The sequence below is a fragment of the Sinocyclocheilus anshuiensis genome, unplaced genomic scaffold (assembly GCF_001515605.1).
Source record: "Sinocyclocheilus anshuiensis isolate Anshui unplaced genomic scaffold, SAMN03320099.WGS_v1.1 scaffold877, whole genome shotgun sequence".
NCBI classification, from domain to species: Eukaryota; Metazoa; Chordata; class Actinopteri; order Cypriniformes; family Cyprinidae; genus Sinocyclocheilus; species Sinocyclocheilus anshuiensis.
The window spans coordinates 1,365,364-1,382,666 of record NW_015557181.1 but is presented as its reverse complement, the minus strand read 5'-3'; the positions used below and the strand labels follow the sequence as shown (position 1 = coordinate 1,382,666).

The window sequence follows — 17,303 nt, the reverse complement described above, 5'->3', positions numbered from 1 at the left end:
TCGTTCATCTTCAGAACACAAATTAAGATATTTTTGATGGAATCTGAGAGCTGTCTGACACTGCATAGACAGCAATACAACTGTAAAATGTATCGGATCGGTTTTCTACGTTGTTGTGATTTGATCTGAACGGAAACCACGTATCCGTGTGACGCAGCTGACACAGAACAGCATACGCTGTTTACATCCAGCTGATACTCTCCAAAATGGCTCTACAGGGTGACGCGGAGAATGACAGAATTTTCATTTTTGGGTGAACTAACCCTTTAACTAGAAGGTAAAATGTGCTGTGACTCTACTGGACAGTTTTTTTTTTTGATTGACAGCTCCATGCACTCAAAGATTTCTGTATTTGAATTTCACATACAATTTCCAGCCATTAGGATTACACAGTTTTTTTTTTTTTTTACTAATAAACTTAATGTAATGCATATTTGTCAGACATACATAAATGGTTTTCAGAAAGATTGTGTATCTCTAAAATTTTAATGTATTTTAGATACTATTGTAGTTTTATTCATATTTTGAATCTATTTTTATTTATTTTTCATTTTCATTTTCATTTTAGTTAGGCTTAAAGTTCTAATTTTGTTGTGTTTTTTATTTTTAGTATTTGAATTTTAGTCATTATATTTCTGAATATATTATTTCAGTTTTCATTATTTTAGTGCATCAAATTAATTAGTACATTAAATTAATCCAAATTAAAATAAGAAAATTTGCCTTGGCAACTAGCTGAAGTAAGTATTTTTATTATTTGTTTTTTATTCAGTTAATGTTTATTTTATTTTAAGTCATATTTCAGTAGCATTTATTCAGATTGCTCAGCATAAATCTGTTCATTGTAAAAAAAAAAATTACATTTATTCAGTACAAAAAAGTATGAACAAGCAATATTCAAATACGTAAAATATAGATTGAAACAAATTATTATTGATGACAAATATATAAACCTAATAATTGTGTACTGTACTTAAAATGTGTTAATTTTATTACTATTACAAAACTTGGTAACCTGTTTCATTTATGGATGACTGACACATGCATCACAGTATGTTTAGTAGTTAATGTTAAAACTGTGTAATCCAAATGGATGGAAATTGTATAAGCAATTCATATGCATACATCTTCAATTTAGGTCTAAATATTTTTGAGAGTGTAGGCTATTTTACCTCCACATAATTTACTAATAACTGGAAGTGCAATATTCAGTACATGAGTGTTCATTACCGTCAGTACCTGTAGAGCACTGAAATATGTTTGGAGTGACTGTATAATCAAAGATTCTAGATGATATTTGTGAATCTGTCTTATATAAATTGCTATATTTAATTGTTACATTTTTATGTGTATTTTTTTATTATTATTTATTTATGTTTAGTTGTTGTTTGTTCCACATCTGAGTGTATAAATTATTATGCATTTTATGTAAAATAGAGGTAATTCTGAATATTTCAATTAACAAAATGTACAGTAATTCTCAATGAACTTTAGGCAGGAATGTTAGTTGCATCCTGTCTTTATCCATTCCCGGCATTCATTGGGAACCTGTATTAGAGTAATTGTAAAACTACAAAGTTAATAGATCAAATATTAGTGGTCAATTGTCAATAAAACCTTTAGGATGGAGAGACCTTCTGAGAGCTTCTACTACAAATCTATGCAGGGTAAATGTTTATCTGTATGTCACAGTTGTCAACATCTGACAAATTATATTTAATAATATTATTTATTGTTGCAGTCACTTTAGTTGTTGTTTTGTTACAGTCACTTCAACTGTGTGCACAGAAGTTAATTAGCTGTTTACTTTCTGATTAATTAATATTCAAGACTTGTTGCCTGAATCTTATTTCAAGCAATAGTTTGTCGAAAAATGAAAATTCTGTCATCATCATTTATCAGACCCGTATTAATTATTTATTTGTGTGAAATACAAAGGGAAGAAATTTTTACAGAGAAAGTAAATGGTGGTTTATAATGTAAAACCAAAACATACAGGAATTTTCATCTGTGAGTGCTTTATTCCTTTAAGAAGTGTTTTTGTTGGTTTTAGATGTGTTTTGTTTGTTGGTTTTGTGATGTCAGAGCAGAAATGAGCTTGTGCAGATCATGATATTTAAAATGTTTTTGTGTAAAAACCTGGATTTTGAGAATCAATGCCGTTCATGAGGGGTTTTTTAGTGTCATTATGAATTGTTGGTCCATAGAGGGCGCCATTTCATTTCACAAAGTGCAACTCCGTATTCTTAAAAAATTCAAGCCTCTCTTGATGAATTATACATGTAGGCTATAGCCAAATTAAAATCAGTAGATGGTATATTTCATGATAGACAAAGTATATCTACAGCAGTAGGCAGTATATATTTAGGATCAGAGCAGGGCTACTCGGCAAACAAACAAAAACAACATTTGTGAAAGTGTCAATTCAGATTTGTTTTTGCTTGCATTTTCGTTTCATTTCCTTAGATGTTTAAGCTATGCATTTTCATATAAATATTATCAATTACATGATTTTAGAGGGAAACCTGAGAAATGTAACTATAAATATTACTGTAATACAATAGCAATGAGACTCTAAATTTGACATTTTTAATGTTTTCTATATAAAAATCTATTCATGAAAACAAATGTGTTGTAATTCGTTTATTGTGAGCACATCACACAGGTCTGCAGGTGAAACCTAAAGAAAATGTCTTCAACATATAGTGCCATCGCAACCCATTCTGCAAGTGTTTTAATATCAGAATGGAGTCAGATCTGAGAAACTGTCTGTGTTGAATCAAACACACTTTCGATGAGGCCTTTTCACTGAGAGGTTCTTCAAGGTCCTTCATCAGTGCCGATACAAATTAGACAAGACAAATAGAAATAGTGAGTATGTGCCGCTACTACAGCTTTACACAATCCTTTAAATAATTGAAATACAGATTAATCAGTGTTCTTAAGAATGCTTTGATGTCTACACACTACACATCCACATTTACATTTACATTTAGTTACGGTCGCTGTGGCCGCCTTCTAATTAGCACAGCCAATAGTCTAAATCCACATCCACAACTAAAATCAACCCTGAGGTGGAAGATGACCTCCTTTACTGATACTGCTTTTGATATCAAATGTTTTCCCCTTTTTGGCAACATGCAGAGTCATGTTCTTGCTGCGAGAGGTTTATATGAAAGTCTGTTTCTTTAAACTCATCACATGGTCGTGGTCTGTCGACCCTCAGGAGTTGCAGCAGAACAATCTGGAGAAGTTATTCATGAAGTCCCATGGTTCAGTTGTGACATGAAATATTATGCAAAGGAGCTGCTAGCAATACAAGTCTATTATGCAGTGACGAAAGAGCTGTGCTATTTTGAAGAAATGGCATTCATTTCAACACAACATTCTACAGTTTTGAAATATCACTTTGGCACAACAAATATGAAGCTTTTAAAATTAAGCAATTGGTTTCTTTTATTTCAACAGAATGCATTAAAAGACCAACCAATGCACTTCCTGTCCTGAAAACACTGAGTTTAATGTAATGATAATAATATTAAGTGTCACCTTTCTCATGGTTGATAAATCACATTCAAAAGGCATTTGACCCGGGAGGAGGGTGGACCATGGACCTCAGCACACAACAATTATATGTTATGAAATAGTTAATTAATTTACACTCTGGAGGGAGTGGTGGAGGTTTAGAGTTACCTGATGCTTGCAAACTTCAACTTTTAAATGTGGGCCGCTGGGTTGTGGAGGTAGGCCTACCTTTCAGTGACCAACAGCCTTCAAAAGCACATATAAAATACCATTTGTATGAACAGATAAATAATCAAAATTGTTACTATATACAGTTTACTCACAGTTTGTGTAAAGAAAAATAGACCTAGTTGAAACTACAAAATATTACAAATATTAAAATATAATAGGCCTATTAAAATAAATCTTGAATGTGAAAAAGTTTTGTCCTCTTTTTTTTTTACTGGTTTAATTTTATTTTTTTTATGTTTTTAAGTCTTGATCTGTTTGCTAATTGCAGTGGTTTATATTTTCCACTGTGTGATTTTGGTGAAGTGTATTAAAACAACAAAAATCCTAAATTATAACTGAACGGAACCCACAATAATTAAGAAACAAAACCACTGAACTAGGAAATGTCCCCTGTTTCCATTTCAGGAATCTGGTTAGCTAACAAGAAAACCACCTTAGAGGAAATTCACCTCAGGAAAATGAGCTTTAATGAAATTTGTCTGTCTTAAAATGCAAAACATCTTTGACATCGGCGCTACATGACTACAAACAGACGGAAGGGCTGTTGTTCAATTTTGCCAAAAACATCAACATCCATAATGCATTTATCTGTCAGTTGGCGGGAATACAAAAATGCGGAAGTTCAATCGGACTTCATATCAATGTCAAAATCATGAAATATGTATTTATGTCTAGTCAGTTCATTTTATTTGAATAGCTCATTTAACAGGTCATGTCATTTTGCTGAAAATTCTTATCTAAAACACGCAACCATTTTTTATTTTTCAAGCGTGTTAAAATAAACCCCGGGGACTTTTATTATGCATTGCATGTGCATGCGCGTTTTCCGTTTCTGGTTCTAAGCGTTACTATTCGCTTATGTTGCAACTTCCAAGTCTAAAAAAAAACTTTAATACTTATAATACTTATAAAGATTGACGACCGTAAAAATGTTTAGTCTGTGAAAGAACTACACGATATGACAAGATATGAGCTCGCGTGTCAGGATGGCCGGGCGGTCTAAGGCGCTACGTTCAGGTCGAAGTCTCCTCTGGAGGCGTGGGTTAGAATCCCACTTCTGACAGACACAGTTTTTCATCGAAAAGAATCCTACTGGTATCACACAACACCACCAAATCCTAAAGTGGCTGATGGAAGGCTACGTGACAGCTACACATTTATTATTGTAAGCTGTGTTTCTTTTTTGTCTCAATGAATAGCATGTGTATCTTTCAGGACACGCCCAACCATTCAAATATAAACAAGTTCACCCTTACCCTTATTTTTCTTTTGTCCTATCACAAAGAAGCATGTTTCAAACAATGAATTCAGATTACAAACCACCATTCAATACCAAGACTAATGTCACAGCCCTTGTTTAACATTGTTTACCTTTCTGTGATGCTCGTGAAACATTTAGGAACAAATTGTTGGACCTTTTTAAATAAACTTTTTTTCTGTTGGAATGACAAATTTATGGAAGCTTGTTTCTGCCGTCAGATAAAAAAATACAATTCTAACAATTCTGAATTTTTCCTCAGAATTCCAAGACAAAAATCAGAATTGTGAGATCAAAACGATTGTGGCAGAAACAGGCTTCCATACTGAAGTAACATTGTGACAACTAGCCCCAGTCTTTCTTATGTAAAGCATAGTGTCTAAAAATTCAGTGTTTTCACACAAAAGTGTCCATACTTTTGTGTGACTATTTATTGTCTCTAACCTTTGCACCTAAACATTTCATGAGGATCCAGAAAGCAGAGTGTTAACTGGGAGCTGTAACATGATAGTCTGGGTATTGAATGGTGTTTTGTTATCTGAACTCTGTGTTTGCTTTCTGCAGGTGGTGACTAACAGTGACAATAGGCAAGAAAGAAAGGGAGAGACCTTGCATGTATGAACATATATTTTCTTGGCCTGATTGCATGGGCGTGTGCTTCTATATATCTGTATCACCATCATGACATGACAGTCTTTACTGAACAAGACAAGATGTGAATACATCTAGAAATGTTAAGATGTTCATTGCACCCTGTGCATCTTTTTCTAGAATAGCTAGATATATTGTATATAGTTAGAACTATACAGCTTACTAGCTAACTATATAACCAAGCCTGACTATAGAGATATAGTTAGAACTTAGTATTAAGATAATAATAGTCATGGTTCATGTTTGTCAGTTTCTTGATGTCAATCTAGGAACCAAGCCCAAAGTATTTAATAAATACAAATAAAACAAGTAGATAGAATAGAAATAGAGAGTTCTAGTGAAGGTCAAGGTTTTATATATGATAAATAAAAGAAAACAAGATGGCATAGAAATAGAACAGAGAGTACTAATGTTAGAAGATCAAGTGTAGATTGAAGAAATGTAATATAATATAATATATAAAGTAAATATAAGGGTTAATATAATCATTTTCATATAGGTTTAGAGAGAATATCTGTGGTCTAGTTGTGCCCTAAAAAGGGGAAACTTATGCAGCTTATGCAGATTTTTTTATAGGCTAAAAGTCTATCCTGTTGTCTCTATTGTCATGTCATGACTTGTCATGTTGTTGAATCTTACTAACTTTATACTGTCAATGTTTTAAATCAGAGCCTGGAAATAAAGGTAAGTTACATCTGCAGGGCAGTAGAGCACTTTTCAGTGTATATGCATTGATAAATGATATCATTTCAGGACAAATCAGCTGCTGAGTTCAAGTACACTTACAGCAGTATGTTTGCTATAGAATTGAATTTGTTTGTTATGGTGACACAGCACTTCAGTTAGTAGGAAGAACCAGTTTCTTGATTAATCACTGCAAATACAGTCACAACGACTGACGGAGGGCAGGAAGGGCCCGTGGGCCAAATATGACAAACATGCTTTAAGATTTACATAGAGATAGAATTGTTTGCATTGGTCCGTCCTTTCGCTGTCGAAACATGCAAGTCACAGTGAACAGAGCAATAGGTTTGAAAATGATTAAGGGCAGCAAATAGGGCAGCATTTGCATAGCACTCGCAAGTTCTCCCTAACTGAGGCCTAGAAAACAAATCAGAATTTCGCCATAAATACACTTTTTACACTCCTTCTCGAGTATTTTGTTGTTAAAGGAAAAGCTCAGGCCATCCAAGATGTAGATGAGTTTGTTTCTTCATGAACAGATTTGGAGAAATAGCATTACATGACTTGCTCACAATGGATCCTCTGCAGTGAATGGGTGCCGTCAGAATGAGAGTCCAAACAGCTGATAAAAACATCATGATAATCCACAAGTAATCCACACCACTCCAGTCCATCAATTAACATCTTGTGAAGTGAAAAGCTGCATGTTTGTAAGAAACAAATCAGACATTTTAACTTTAAACCGTTGCTTTTTGCCAAAATACGAACATAATCCATAATAACGCTTCCTTCAATAAAAACTTTAATGCAACACATGATGATACTGATGTGCTTGTCCTTGTAATTCACATTTTCAGCAATTTATTTCACAATTAATATTGTAAAGTGAAATATGAACATTTGTCTTGCTTTCTGACAATAAGAAATGACAGTAACTGGACAGATTACAAACGAGAACTATGTAATTGCCTGATAACCTAGATAAAAAAAACCTCTTAGCTGATAATTCATTTAAAGACCATCAAATTCAGGCCATAAAATGCAATCAAAAAGCACATTACAAGCAAAAACATATTTGACATGCCAGGCTTGCAGAATATTACTTCTAAAATTGATTTGGCTCCTTCAGTTTACAATTACAGTAACAGTACTCCTTGTTTGTTTATGTTGTGTTAGCTAGTATTCTCTTCAGCTGTTACCCGGCCGGGTGAGAGGAGTAACACACTCCTCAGAGATTGAGAAAACATAGGAAAAGCCAAGTATTAAAGGGTTAGTTCACAAAAAATTAAAATTAGGCTGCGTTTTACTCAAAATATCCATATTCAAAACGTAATAATCACTTTAATGTAGCTTGCACTCACTGTTGTACACTGGAAGTAGTTCCGGGTGGATGACGTATGAGGTCAGTGCTGCGCATGCACCGCTCAGAAGTGACGAATGCGGAAGCACAGGGGAGAGATCAAAACAAAACAACCGTCACTAATTAGAAGTACAAAATGAGGCCAGCCTGGACAGAACAAGAGCTTGAACAAGGAGTTGTGTTGCATGTTCTGAAAGAAAGGGCCTGATCTTCCTAATATTCACAGCGTTAAAGTACTTGGCACAAGCTGATTGGTTCATGTCGAATACACAGCCAATGAGCTTGCTGATTTACATTTAAATGGCTGGTTAGCATTCACTAGAGCATTTCCCAGCGCACTTTCAGAGTTCCTCCTTTGCTAAAGTAAGGAAACTTTGCTTCCTTTGCTCCTGTTAACAAACGTTGGTTTTCACGAGTCTCACCGGCGCATGCGCAGTGCTGAACTCATACGTCATCCGCCCGGAGCTGCTTCTGTTTACAACAGTGAGCGCAAGCTACATTAAAGTGATTATTACGTTTTGAATATGGATATTTTTCTTACAAAAACGCATCGATTCGCTACAGAAGACCTTTGTTCACCCCCCCGGAGCCGTGTGAGACACTTTTTTTTATGGATGGGTGATTTTTATTTAAATTCTTTTGGACTGAAGCAGTGCAACACCCGCTGAATGGCATTAAACAGCTTGAACGATCAAAGACAATTTTTAATATAACTCCGACTGGATTCGTCTGAAAGAAGAAAGTCATATACACCTAGGATGCCTCGGGGGTGAGTAAAACGCAGCCTAATTTTCATTTCAGTTTTGGGTGAACTAACCCTTTAATGCTTTAACTGACACACAGATCTTATTAGTTTATCTGTAATGCACATGAGGAAATATATAAAAGGTTCATTTTCAGGAAATGGTGCAATTTGTTCTTGAAAGCTCTAGGAAATGTTTATCATTTCATTTTTCCCACCCCCATGCATCTCAGGCCCAGCACTGATCATCATCACCCGGAATTATCATTAGTGGTCAGATATGCATTTTTAATGGATTCTTAATCCCTAAAATAGTACACTAATACTAAATATGTTCTCATTTGTCACCCGTTCTCCTCTTTCTTTTGCTGTTCCTTCCTGCTTCTGTGTCTGTGTATATCGTTAAACAGCTTTTCGGCCAGCTAAACTGTAAGAGGGAGACTTGACTCTGTTCCAGACCAATGCAATTCAACTTGGCCCGCAAAGTAGGTGAGTATGACAATAAACCACCTCACTTGACCTGAACTGTCTTTGCTTTCCTTTTATAATTTTTTTTTTCTGTTGCTAAAAAGTTGGTTGCAGTTAGTTGTCCTCCAGTATTTTAGACTGCAAAAAATATTTTCTAGAATTATATTATACCCTATGGAAATGTATTTCTGCAAAATAAAATAAAATAAAATAAAAAAGGTAATTGAACTTTTTTCCACAGTTTGGACAATTTTTAGAATTGCCTTTTTTTTGTCTGAATTCTGAGATTACATCTCACTTTTTTTTTGTAAGAGAAATTGCGACTTTTTATCTCACAATTCTGACTTTTCTTTTCAGATTTGCGAGTTTATATTTTACAATTCTGACTTTTTCTTAGAACTTACAAAAAAATGTTGTAAGAGTTGCAAGATATAAACTCAAAATTGCAAGGAAAAAAGTCAGAATTGTGACAAAATGTTGAATTGCTTTTTAAAAAAATAAGTTTCCACAGAAAAAAATCCATAGGACACTAACTAAAAATATCACACACAATGTTATGGTAAATATTAAACTTTTTATTGCACTTCTCTGTCCAAATACTAAATGAGTTAATTCTCAACAGTGAAATGCTGTTGCATAGCCACTGCTTTCACTGGCCAGCGACATAACATTATACTTTACCTTGCTTCAGAGTCAGGAAAAGATAATATCTCCAGGAACTGCATGAAGACCTTGCCCCCAATTAAAACATCCAGCCGATGAGTTCTGGTCAGCTCACTAATGATTTTAAAAGGTTCAAGGTTGAGTTTAAGATTATAAGTGCGTGCAACCCAAACCAAAACTTATGCACACACTTTCACTCATGCATTTTGAAAAAGTGACATTTAATGTTACCACTGATGTCTATTCTTATCCAGAAATTTCATCTGCACACAAACTGGACTATTTCCTGTTTTAAAGAGTTACATTGATCATCTTGAAGGCCTTTATCCAGACATTTTCATTCGACATGTGACAGCATTTCAACACCGTACAGGTTTAGATTGTGTGTTTCCTATATAGTTTACACTATAGGCTGTAAAACAGGTGTATAATGGTGATTTTGCACTTTTACAGAGTATTCACCTCCTCAATGAGAGCTGAACAGGATGAACCAGTTCCTAAACAACTGCAAATGCACAACAACTGATTGGCAAAAGCAGGTGTGCAGACATTTGTGCATGAGGCCAGATGTGTTGTCAGACTGTATGCATGTACACAGCTTAACAGTTTTGGTTGCATGCTGGTCCCTTTCTTTAAACTAGTTAATCAAATATGTTAAAATGGCTACTAAGAGTAGTTTTAATGACTTCACTCAAGTAGTCTTGTCCTATCAGAGTTATGAATGAATGATTCCCTTTCACTCTCAGCACTTCCTTAATTAGGCACAAATTATTTTCAAGAATGTGCATGCATTGCATCATGTATCACGCCAAAACGTGTAATAGACACTTTGGTCCATGACCTTTGAGCAAAGAAATTACATTTGGAATGACATGAATACATGAAGACGTTTCACTTTTAAGTAAATGTACGACTAACATATAGGATATTGCAAGCACATATTTGACTCCCCCCCCTTGCAAATATATATTTTGACTCATCGGATTGAACTCTGTAGACTGTAGCGCCAAACCCTAGTACCGAATTGGTACATATTTGGCAGTATACGGACCCATGGTATTTCCGTGTCTAGTCAGTAATACTCCCGGATTTGACCAAAAATCTGCAGTGTGTACAGGAGTTTACTGGTCTGTATACAGCTCTTTTCATGCAGTGTAGTTCGTTTACATCTGGTTGGTTACAAAAAGAAGCTTATCTGACCTGAACTGAGTTGGCTTTCATTTTCTCTCTCTCTCCCTCTCCCTTTTTTTCTTTCTTTCTTTTTTTTTTCTTTTTCAATTAATTTTCAGTTGATAACATTTTGTAAGCTAACTGTTACTCCCTCAATGACTTTACTTTTAGGAACTTTACTTTTAGGCATTATATTTATAAAGGTTATATAAGTTCAGACCAGTGGCAGCCTTCTGTCAACTTTATAATAAAATACTACAAACAATAAATGTGGTTTTTTTATGCTTCTAAATTTGTGATAACTATATTTGTCTCAGTTCAAGCAGCATGTGAATCAATTATATTTTCCTCTTTAATATTTGCAGCACGAAATAAACATGAATACATATTTGAACGCATGTTGAAAAAATCAGAACAATTTAATTCAAACGAATGTTTCATGAAATCGATCAATTAGAGTTTCAAAAAACGTCAATAAGCCTACCTTTTATTGCTGTTTTTTATGTTAAATGTGACGAATGACAGGTTGGATGCCACAGACTTTTTATTTTATTTTATTATTTATTTATTTTTTATTTATTTACTTTTTGGCGGAGTATAGGTGGAATTCTCACATTAACTTCACGCAATAGGCCTATAACCTGATTTTATTATCGTAATTTTGACTTTATTCTTAAAATATTATGACGTTAATCTTATTTTTCAACATGGAATGCCGCCTTAGGCTATTTGTACTGCATGCAAACACAATCTTGGCGCAGAAGCCCAAAAAACTAAAACAAACAATCAAACAAACAATAAATAAATAAGGTGATATTTGAATTATTTATTAATGAACTAGTATTTTCTGAGTCGGTGTCACAAGATGAAGCTGACGACCCTGACTGAGCGCCTTTAGAGAGAAATACATCTTCACCTACATAATGAAAGAGTTTTTGTTTTCTATTTGAATTATTTCGTTTCAAAGTATTTAAAGCATTCTATTAGACATATTTATCATGTCTGTGTGGAGGCAAGTATTTGCTGAGTTTCGGTTCATCATTGTGAAGCGCTCCTGCTCAAGTAAGATACATGTATAAAATGTATGCAGTACATGGATAATTGTGCGTGCATCTATTAATCATTTTGAGTCTAATATCATCCCATATCTAAATGTCTGCTATTATTTAAACAGCATCAAAATCCTTTTAAAGGTTGCGTGGCACTGTAACAACACAAATGACCCACTGGCAATCAATCATGCGTTTTTGAGTGTTGTCATCATGAATTTCTGAATGCAGCAATAGTTGGAGCTACGCGCTTTGCGTGCTGAGAGGGCGCGTGCATGACTAATCAAAAAACTTACAGACTTATAAAAGGAGCGTCGAGAGATCTTCTGTGCACTGCACTTCAGGAGAAGCTCACACATTGTCTGAAACACTCAGCCTTCACTACCCACTCTATTCTACACGAGTAAGTACCTTATGCAATGTGCATTAGATCTACGTTATGTCGGATGTATTGCTTGCAAACAATTGCATTGCGCTGCTGTAACAAATTATTTACGGCGTCGTTGCATTCAAGATATTCATAGAACTTAAGCTTGTGTTACATAATGTGCTGCTATAGAGTCAATTCAATGCATGCATATCCAAACCGAACGACATCATTTTTAAAACTGCAATATGCGTTATTCTTATTTCTAATGTTTTGCATGACCTTCCATGACTATTTTGGAGTACATCACTGTATGTGCATGAATGAAAGCATATGTACTGCAAATGCTCATGCATTCAGAAAAAGACATGGGCGGTCTAGACTAGAGGGTGTGGATGAAGTTTACTAGTACGCAATCTAGTAATGTAGCTAGTGTGCAAATCTGTTTTTACAATCGCTGCAATACATTGCCCCTGATTACTTCCTCTTTTAAGTGTTCTGCAGTTCCTCTCTTAACTGTTTTCCTGTTTTACTCTGTTCTTTGCAGTGGCTCCCTACACACTCACGTACTTCCCGATCAAAGGTTTGTATGAAAGGCTGATTCTGTAATCTTGTCACGTGAAGCGTGTCTAACCGCTCAAAAAAGTCTGGAAAAGTTTTCGTGAAGTGGTTCGGTCGATGCAGTATTATGCAATGGAGCTGCAAACAAAATAAGTGCAAGTTGCATGCAATATGAGCCATATGCAACTATTAAAAATTATTATATTTAAGTAATAGGTTGAATTTGCATGTAACTTTAACAAGATTTGACATATTTGCATTATTTATAATAAAGCTTTCTGGCTAACAAACATGCATTCTAAGAACGTTTTGCTAACGTTCTTATTAAGATAGGAATGTACGGAGCCCCTAAAGGGACATGGTGGTGGAAAAAAATCAGAGTGAGTGAAAACATTTGGGGTGGGAGGAAAAAATATTTTTCAGATTTTTTTGCGTTCTCTCACAAAACCAGTTGAGTTCGGGCAAACACTTCCTGTTTACTTTAGATTGTAGTGGTGCATACAGCTCCATAATGGAGCGGTTCATAGAGTTTTATTTTGAACTTGGACGAAATAGTGCATGCTTATCAAGGCACAGTTTTGGGACATTCTAAAACACTTAATGTAAAACACTGGATGACTAAATTCAGTACACACCTTATTAATAACGCATACAGACAAGCAATAGCTCAGAATATGAGCGTAACCCGGTAAATTGCACTTTAAGCGTATCCCTCATAGAAAGAAATCGCTTAATTAATGGACTAAGACAGTTCATTAATAAATTAATTATACATGAAAGCAGGTAAGCCCAGCATTTTCCTCCCATAAAGAAAACGCGGCTTAATGAAGAAGGTGATAAAAAAAGACCAAATATGCTATAGAAATTATTAAAAATATATTCTGTGTACATGCAAGCAGATGAGCCCATTATGAGCTGAATTGCATGATAAGCGTTTTCTTCCCCGTAGAAAACCGCGCTTAACGTGGTTTAATATAAGAAGACAGTGATATAAAAAGCCCAAATTTTATATTTTATTAAAAATATACTACAGGCAATCAACGCAGTAATCCATTAAGCCAGTGGTTCTCAAACCTTTTACAGTGGCGTACCCCCTAGGCCTAGGACATTTAGCCTAACATTCTTCTGAGTTAGACCGCAGTCACTCCATTTGCCCCTTTAAATTGATTTACAGGTGCATTTTTACTGTTATAGAGGCAACGTTTTTCTAGCCTTATTAATTGTATGTCTTATGTCATATTCTTATTCTTATCTAAGTGTATTATTAATATAATAAATAAAACAATAAGTGATGGCAAAATGAAGTGATACTTGTAGATTCAAAACTAAGATTGCCAGTAGGTGGTGGCAAGTCACTGTCTAATGAGCAGAAGCATTCATTCATTCATTTAGTTGTAGTTATGAAAGGGTTATTAATCAGTACTGAGTCTCCGAATCATTCAAAGCTGCAGATTCATTCACTAACGAAACACGCTGTTGCTTGGAGACGCACACCAGTTCTCTTGCAGATTTCGCTGGAACTATTATTTCGCTGTAAAATATACAATATTGAAAATATTGTGTTTAAAATGTAGGCTACATTTAAAATGTAAAATGTACACTTAATATTGCCTTTTTCGAATTATGCCCTACTGTAATTGACGGGTATTTTATATTTCAGCGATTTAATCGCGTCTCATGCGCACATATTCATTGCAAACAGCCCGGCCTGTTCATTATTAAAATAAAACATAGAATTACCGATACAGATAAAATGTTACACAGTCGATTTAAATAATCTGTAGTCTGTGCCGTACTATGGAAGCATATAGGTAGCGAAATTCAATTTAAAATGCAATATGCAAAATGGCAATGCAATATTCAAAATGGCATTGTATTTCTGTATTTAAATTTACATTTTCCATTACCCATACGTGCAAAGTTTGGTGCAAAAGGAAAATGAAAATTAAATTATATAATTTATATTTGCCATTTCCAACAGTAGTCTTAATATAAAAATTGCATGCAAATTTGAACGCTTTATAAGTTGCGAAATGAAAATGAAAATGTATAACAAATTGATTTGATATCTTTACACAGCAGCTTGGCTCCTTAAATGTTTAAACACCAGCTAATTTCAAGACGCTGGCGTCACGTGGGTCACCCTTAGTGTAAGACGCTCAAAGCTCAAGACAATTGCCATTTTGCATATTGCATTTTAAATTGAATTTCGCTACCTATATGCTTCCATACCGTACAGCGTGAGCCCCGGCCCACATTTCATTCTGATTTTTTTTCCTGTTGATATTGGAACGTACAAAGCCCAGTTAATTTTATAAATAATGGTCTAGCTTCAAATACATTGTAAATGAAACATTTGGATTTGTGCTAAATGAGAGCGGTACGTGAGCCCATACTTTCAGTTTCGCTTTAAATTAGGTTTTGGCTTGTTATAGGCTAACTATTCTGGGCTTGTCTGCTTTCCTGTGCATAATAGGCTATATTTTATTAATAAACGTACTCTGTTACTAATGTAACCTCGGTTCCCTGAGATACGGGAATGAGTACTGCGTCTTGCTTAAGACGCTAAGGGGAAAACTCCTTTTTCTCCTAATACTGAAGCCTTTTTCAATCACGCAGTGAAACTGCACGGCCATTGGTTTGTGCAGTGTATTAAAAACGAACCAATGGCTCTGCAGCGGAGCTCCGCTGTCAGATTCCCATCTGTCTCAGCGGGGAAAGAACCGCATCCATGCACTTCGTAAAAGTGTGGGGAGCTAGGGACAGTCTGAAAGGAAGGACTGTGTACTGATATGCCACTCCCTCGAAGGCGCATCTCAAGAACCGCCTGTGGTGGGGGGCTATCTGAATGTGAAAGTAGGCATCTTTCAGATCCAGTGAAAAGAACCAGTTCCCTGGGCACACTTGCAAGAGGATCTGTTTCAATGTAATCATCCTGAATGGCCGTCTCATGAGGGCGCAGTTCAGGTGTCTGAGATCTAAGATGGGCCTTAGGCCGCCATCCTTTTTGGGGACGAGGAAATAACTGCTTTAGAAGTCTGACTCGCTCTTTCGCCAGTAAATTCATCACCTCGGCGCGTAGGGTGTGTGCATCCTCGCTCTGAACCTGAGGTGGAGACCACGCTGCAGAATCGCGGGGGTCTTCGAGCGAATTGCAGTGAATAACCTCGTTCTATTATCCCCAGAACCCACCTTGACACCCCGGGGATGGCCCGCGTGGCAAGGGGTTGGGATGGTTCGAGCGACAGGCCGCCATGCGGGGACCCAACGCTCGTGCAATGCGTAAGAGGAAATTTGCTCTCTTTTTGAAAATGTTTGTGTTTTATTTTTCTCGCTATAACAGCGGTAAGTTGTGCTGTAAGTTGTGAAACGCCGAGGCCGCTTGTCCAGCAGACGAGTAGGCCCTTCCATCGAGCGCTGAAGTAGTCCTGCACGGCTTGGGCAGGTGGGCGGCCTTTGCCTTCCAGCCGATGGCTGTGTGCGGGCAGAGTTCCGCAGCCACTGACTAATCCAGGGGAGGCAGTTTGTCATACCCCTTTTCTTCGGCGCCGTCGGGCATGAAGGTGGGCTGAGTAGGGGGCGCGCCAAGATCTGGTGATCTCTTCATGGACTTCCGGGAAGAATGGAGAAGCTCGTTGTCGAGGGGCTTGATAGCGCCCCGGCAAGAACCATTCGTCCAGGCGGCTACGGGTGGGCTCCTCCGGCGGAGACCAATCCAAACCCAGCTCTTGAACAGCCTTAGACAGAACACGGAAGAGTTCGGCGTCCATGCCATGGCGTCACACTCACTCCCACCGAACGAAACCAGATCGCTCGCAACCGCAGAGGGATGCTGGTCCGGGTGTGAGAAGAGGACGGGGGAAGCCTCTCTATGTGGAGAGAGTGAGGCATGCGGGGGCTCAGCCGGCATGAGCTCACTCGTCACTGAGCTCTGAGATCCTCTGCCCCGCTGCTTTTTCCTCACAGGTTCCTGGGAGGAAGGAAGAGTGAGGGCGCGAGGGGCGGAGTCGCTTTCTGAAAAGAAAGCTATCCGCGAGCGCAGAGAGGAGAGACTCATATCCTCGCAATGAGGAAATTCCCGTTAAGTGCAGCTTCAGCGTGGGCAGCGCCCAAGCATGAAACGCACTGACCGTGACCGTCAGCGGCGTGCAGGGGAGCCCTGCACAAGCGACAGTAGCGGTGCGGCATTTGAAACAATGCAAGAAATTTGCTCTTATAGTCGCCGAATAGCGGCAGGGGACCGGGAGACCACGCTTCTGCCGACGCCGAAGGCAGCTGAAGAGCGGCGAAGTCAGCCGAGCAGAGAGGGGTCTTGATCTGCTGCAAGGCTTGTTCACGGCGAAGGCTTCTTAGTCTCGTAGTGCGAAGATCTGTAGTCGTCGCTGAAGGAGAAGAAATCTGAGGATCCTATGGCGAAGTGCACGCTTATATAGCCAGATGCCCCGCCCAATTTGGCAAGCTCCGCTGCCGAGCCATTGGTTCGTTTTTAATACGCTGCACGAACCAATGACCGTGCAATTTCACTGCGTGATTGAAAAAGGCTTCAGTATTCGGAGAAAAAGGAGTTTTCCCCT

At 37.1% G+C, this 17,303-nt stretch overlaps 1 protein-coding gene and 1 non-coding gene across 2 annotated transcripts in view; both read left to right on the top strand.

Moving 5' to 3' along the window:
• Nucleotides 1-4,736: 4,736 nt before the first annotated feature.
• On the top strand, nucleotides 4,737-4,819 carry trnal-cag (transfer RNA leucine (anticodon CAG)). Its single transcript has one exon. It is a non-coding gene; the product is annotated as a tRNA-Leu (tRNA).
• Nucleotides 4,820-12,015: 7,196 nt separating this feature from the next.
• LOC107678620 (glutathione S-transferase P-like) overlaps nucleotides 12,016-17,303 on the top strand; it is a 10,200-nt gene continuing 4,912 nt past the window's right edge. The window contains exons 1-2 of the mRNA XM_016473964.1: nucleotides 12,016-12,204; nucleotides 12,716-12,751. Coding sequence (XP_016329450.1) covers nucleotide 12,204; nucleotides 12,716-12,751 — 37 coding nt within the window. The 5' untranslated portion in view covers nucleotides 12,016-12,203. The remainder of the gene's footprint in view (nucleotides 12,205-12,715; nucleotides 12,752-17,303) is intronic.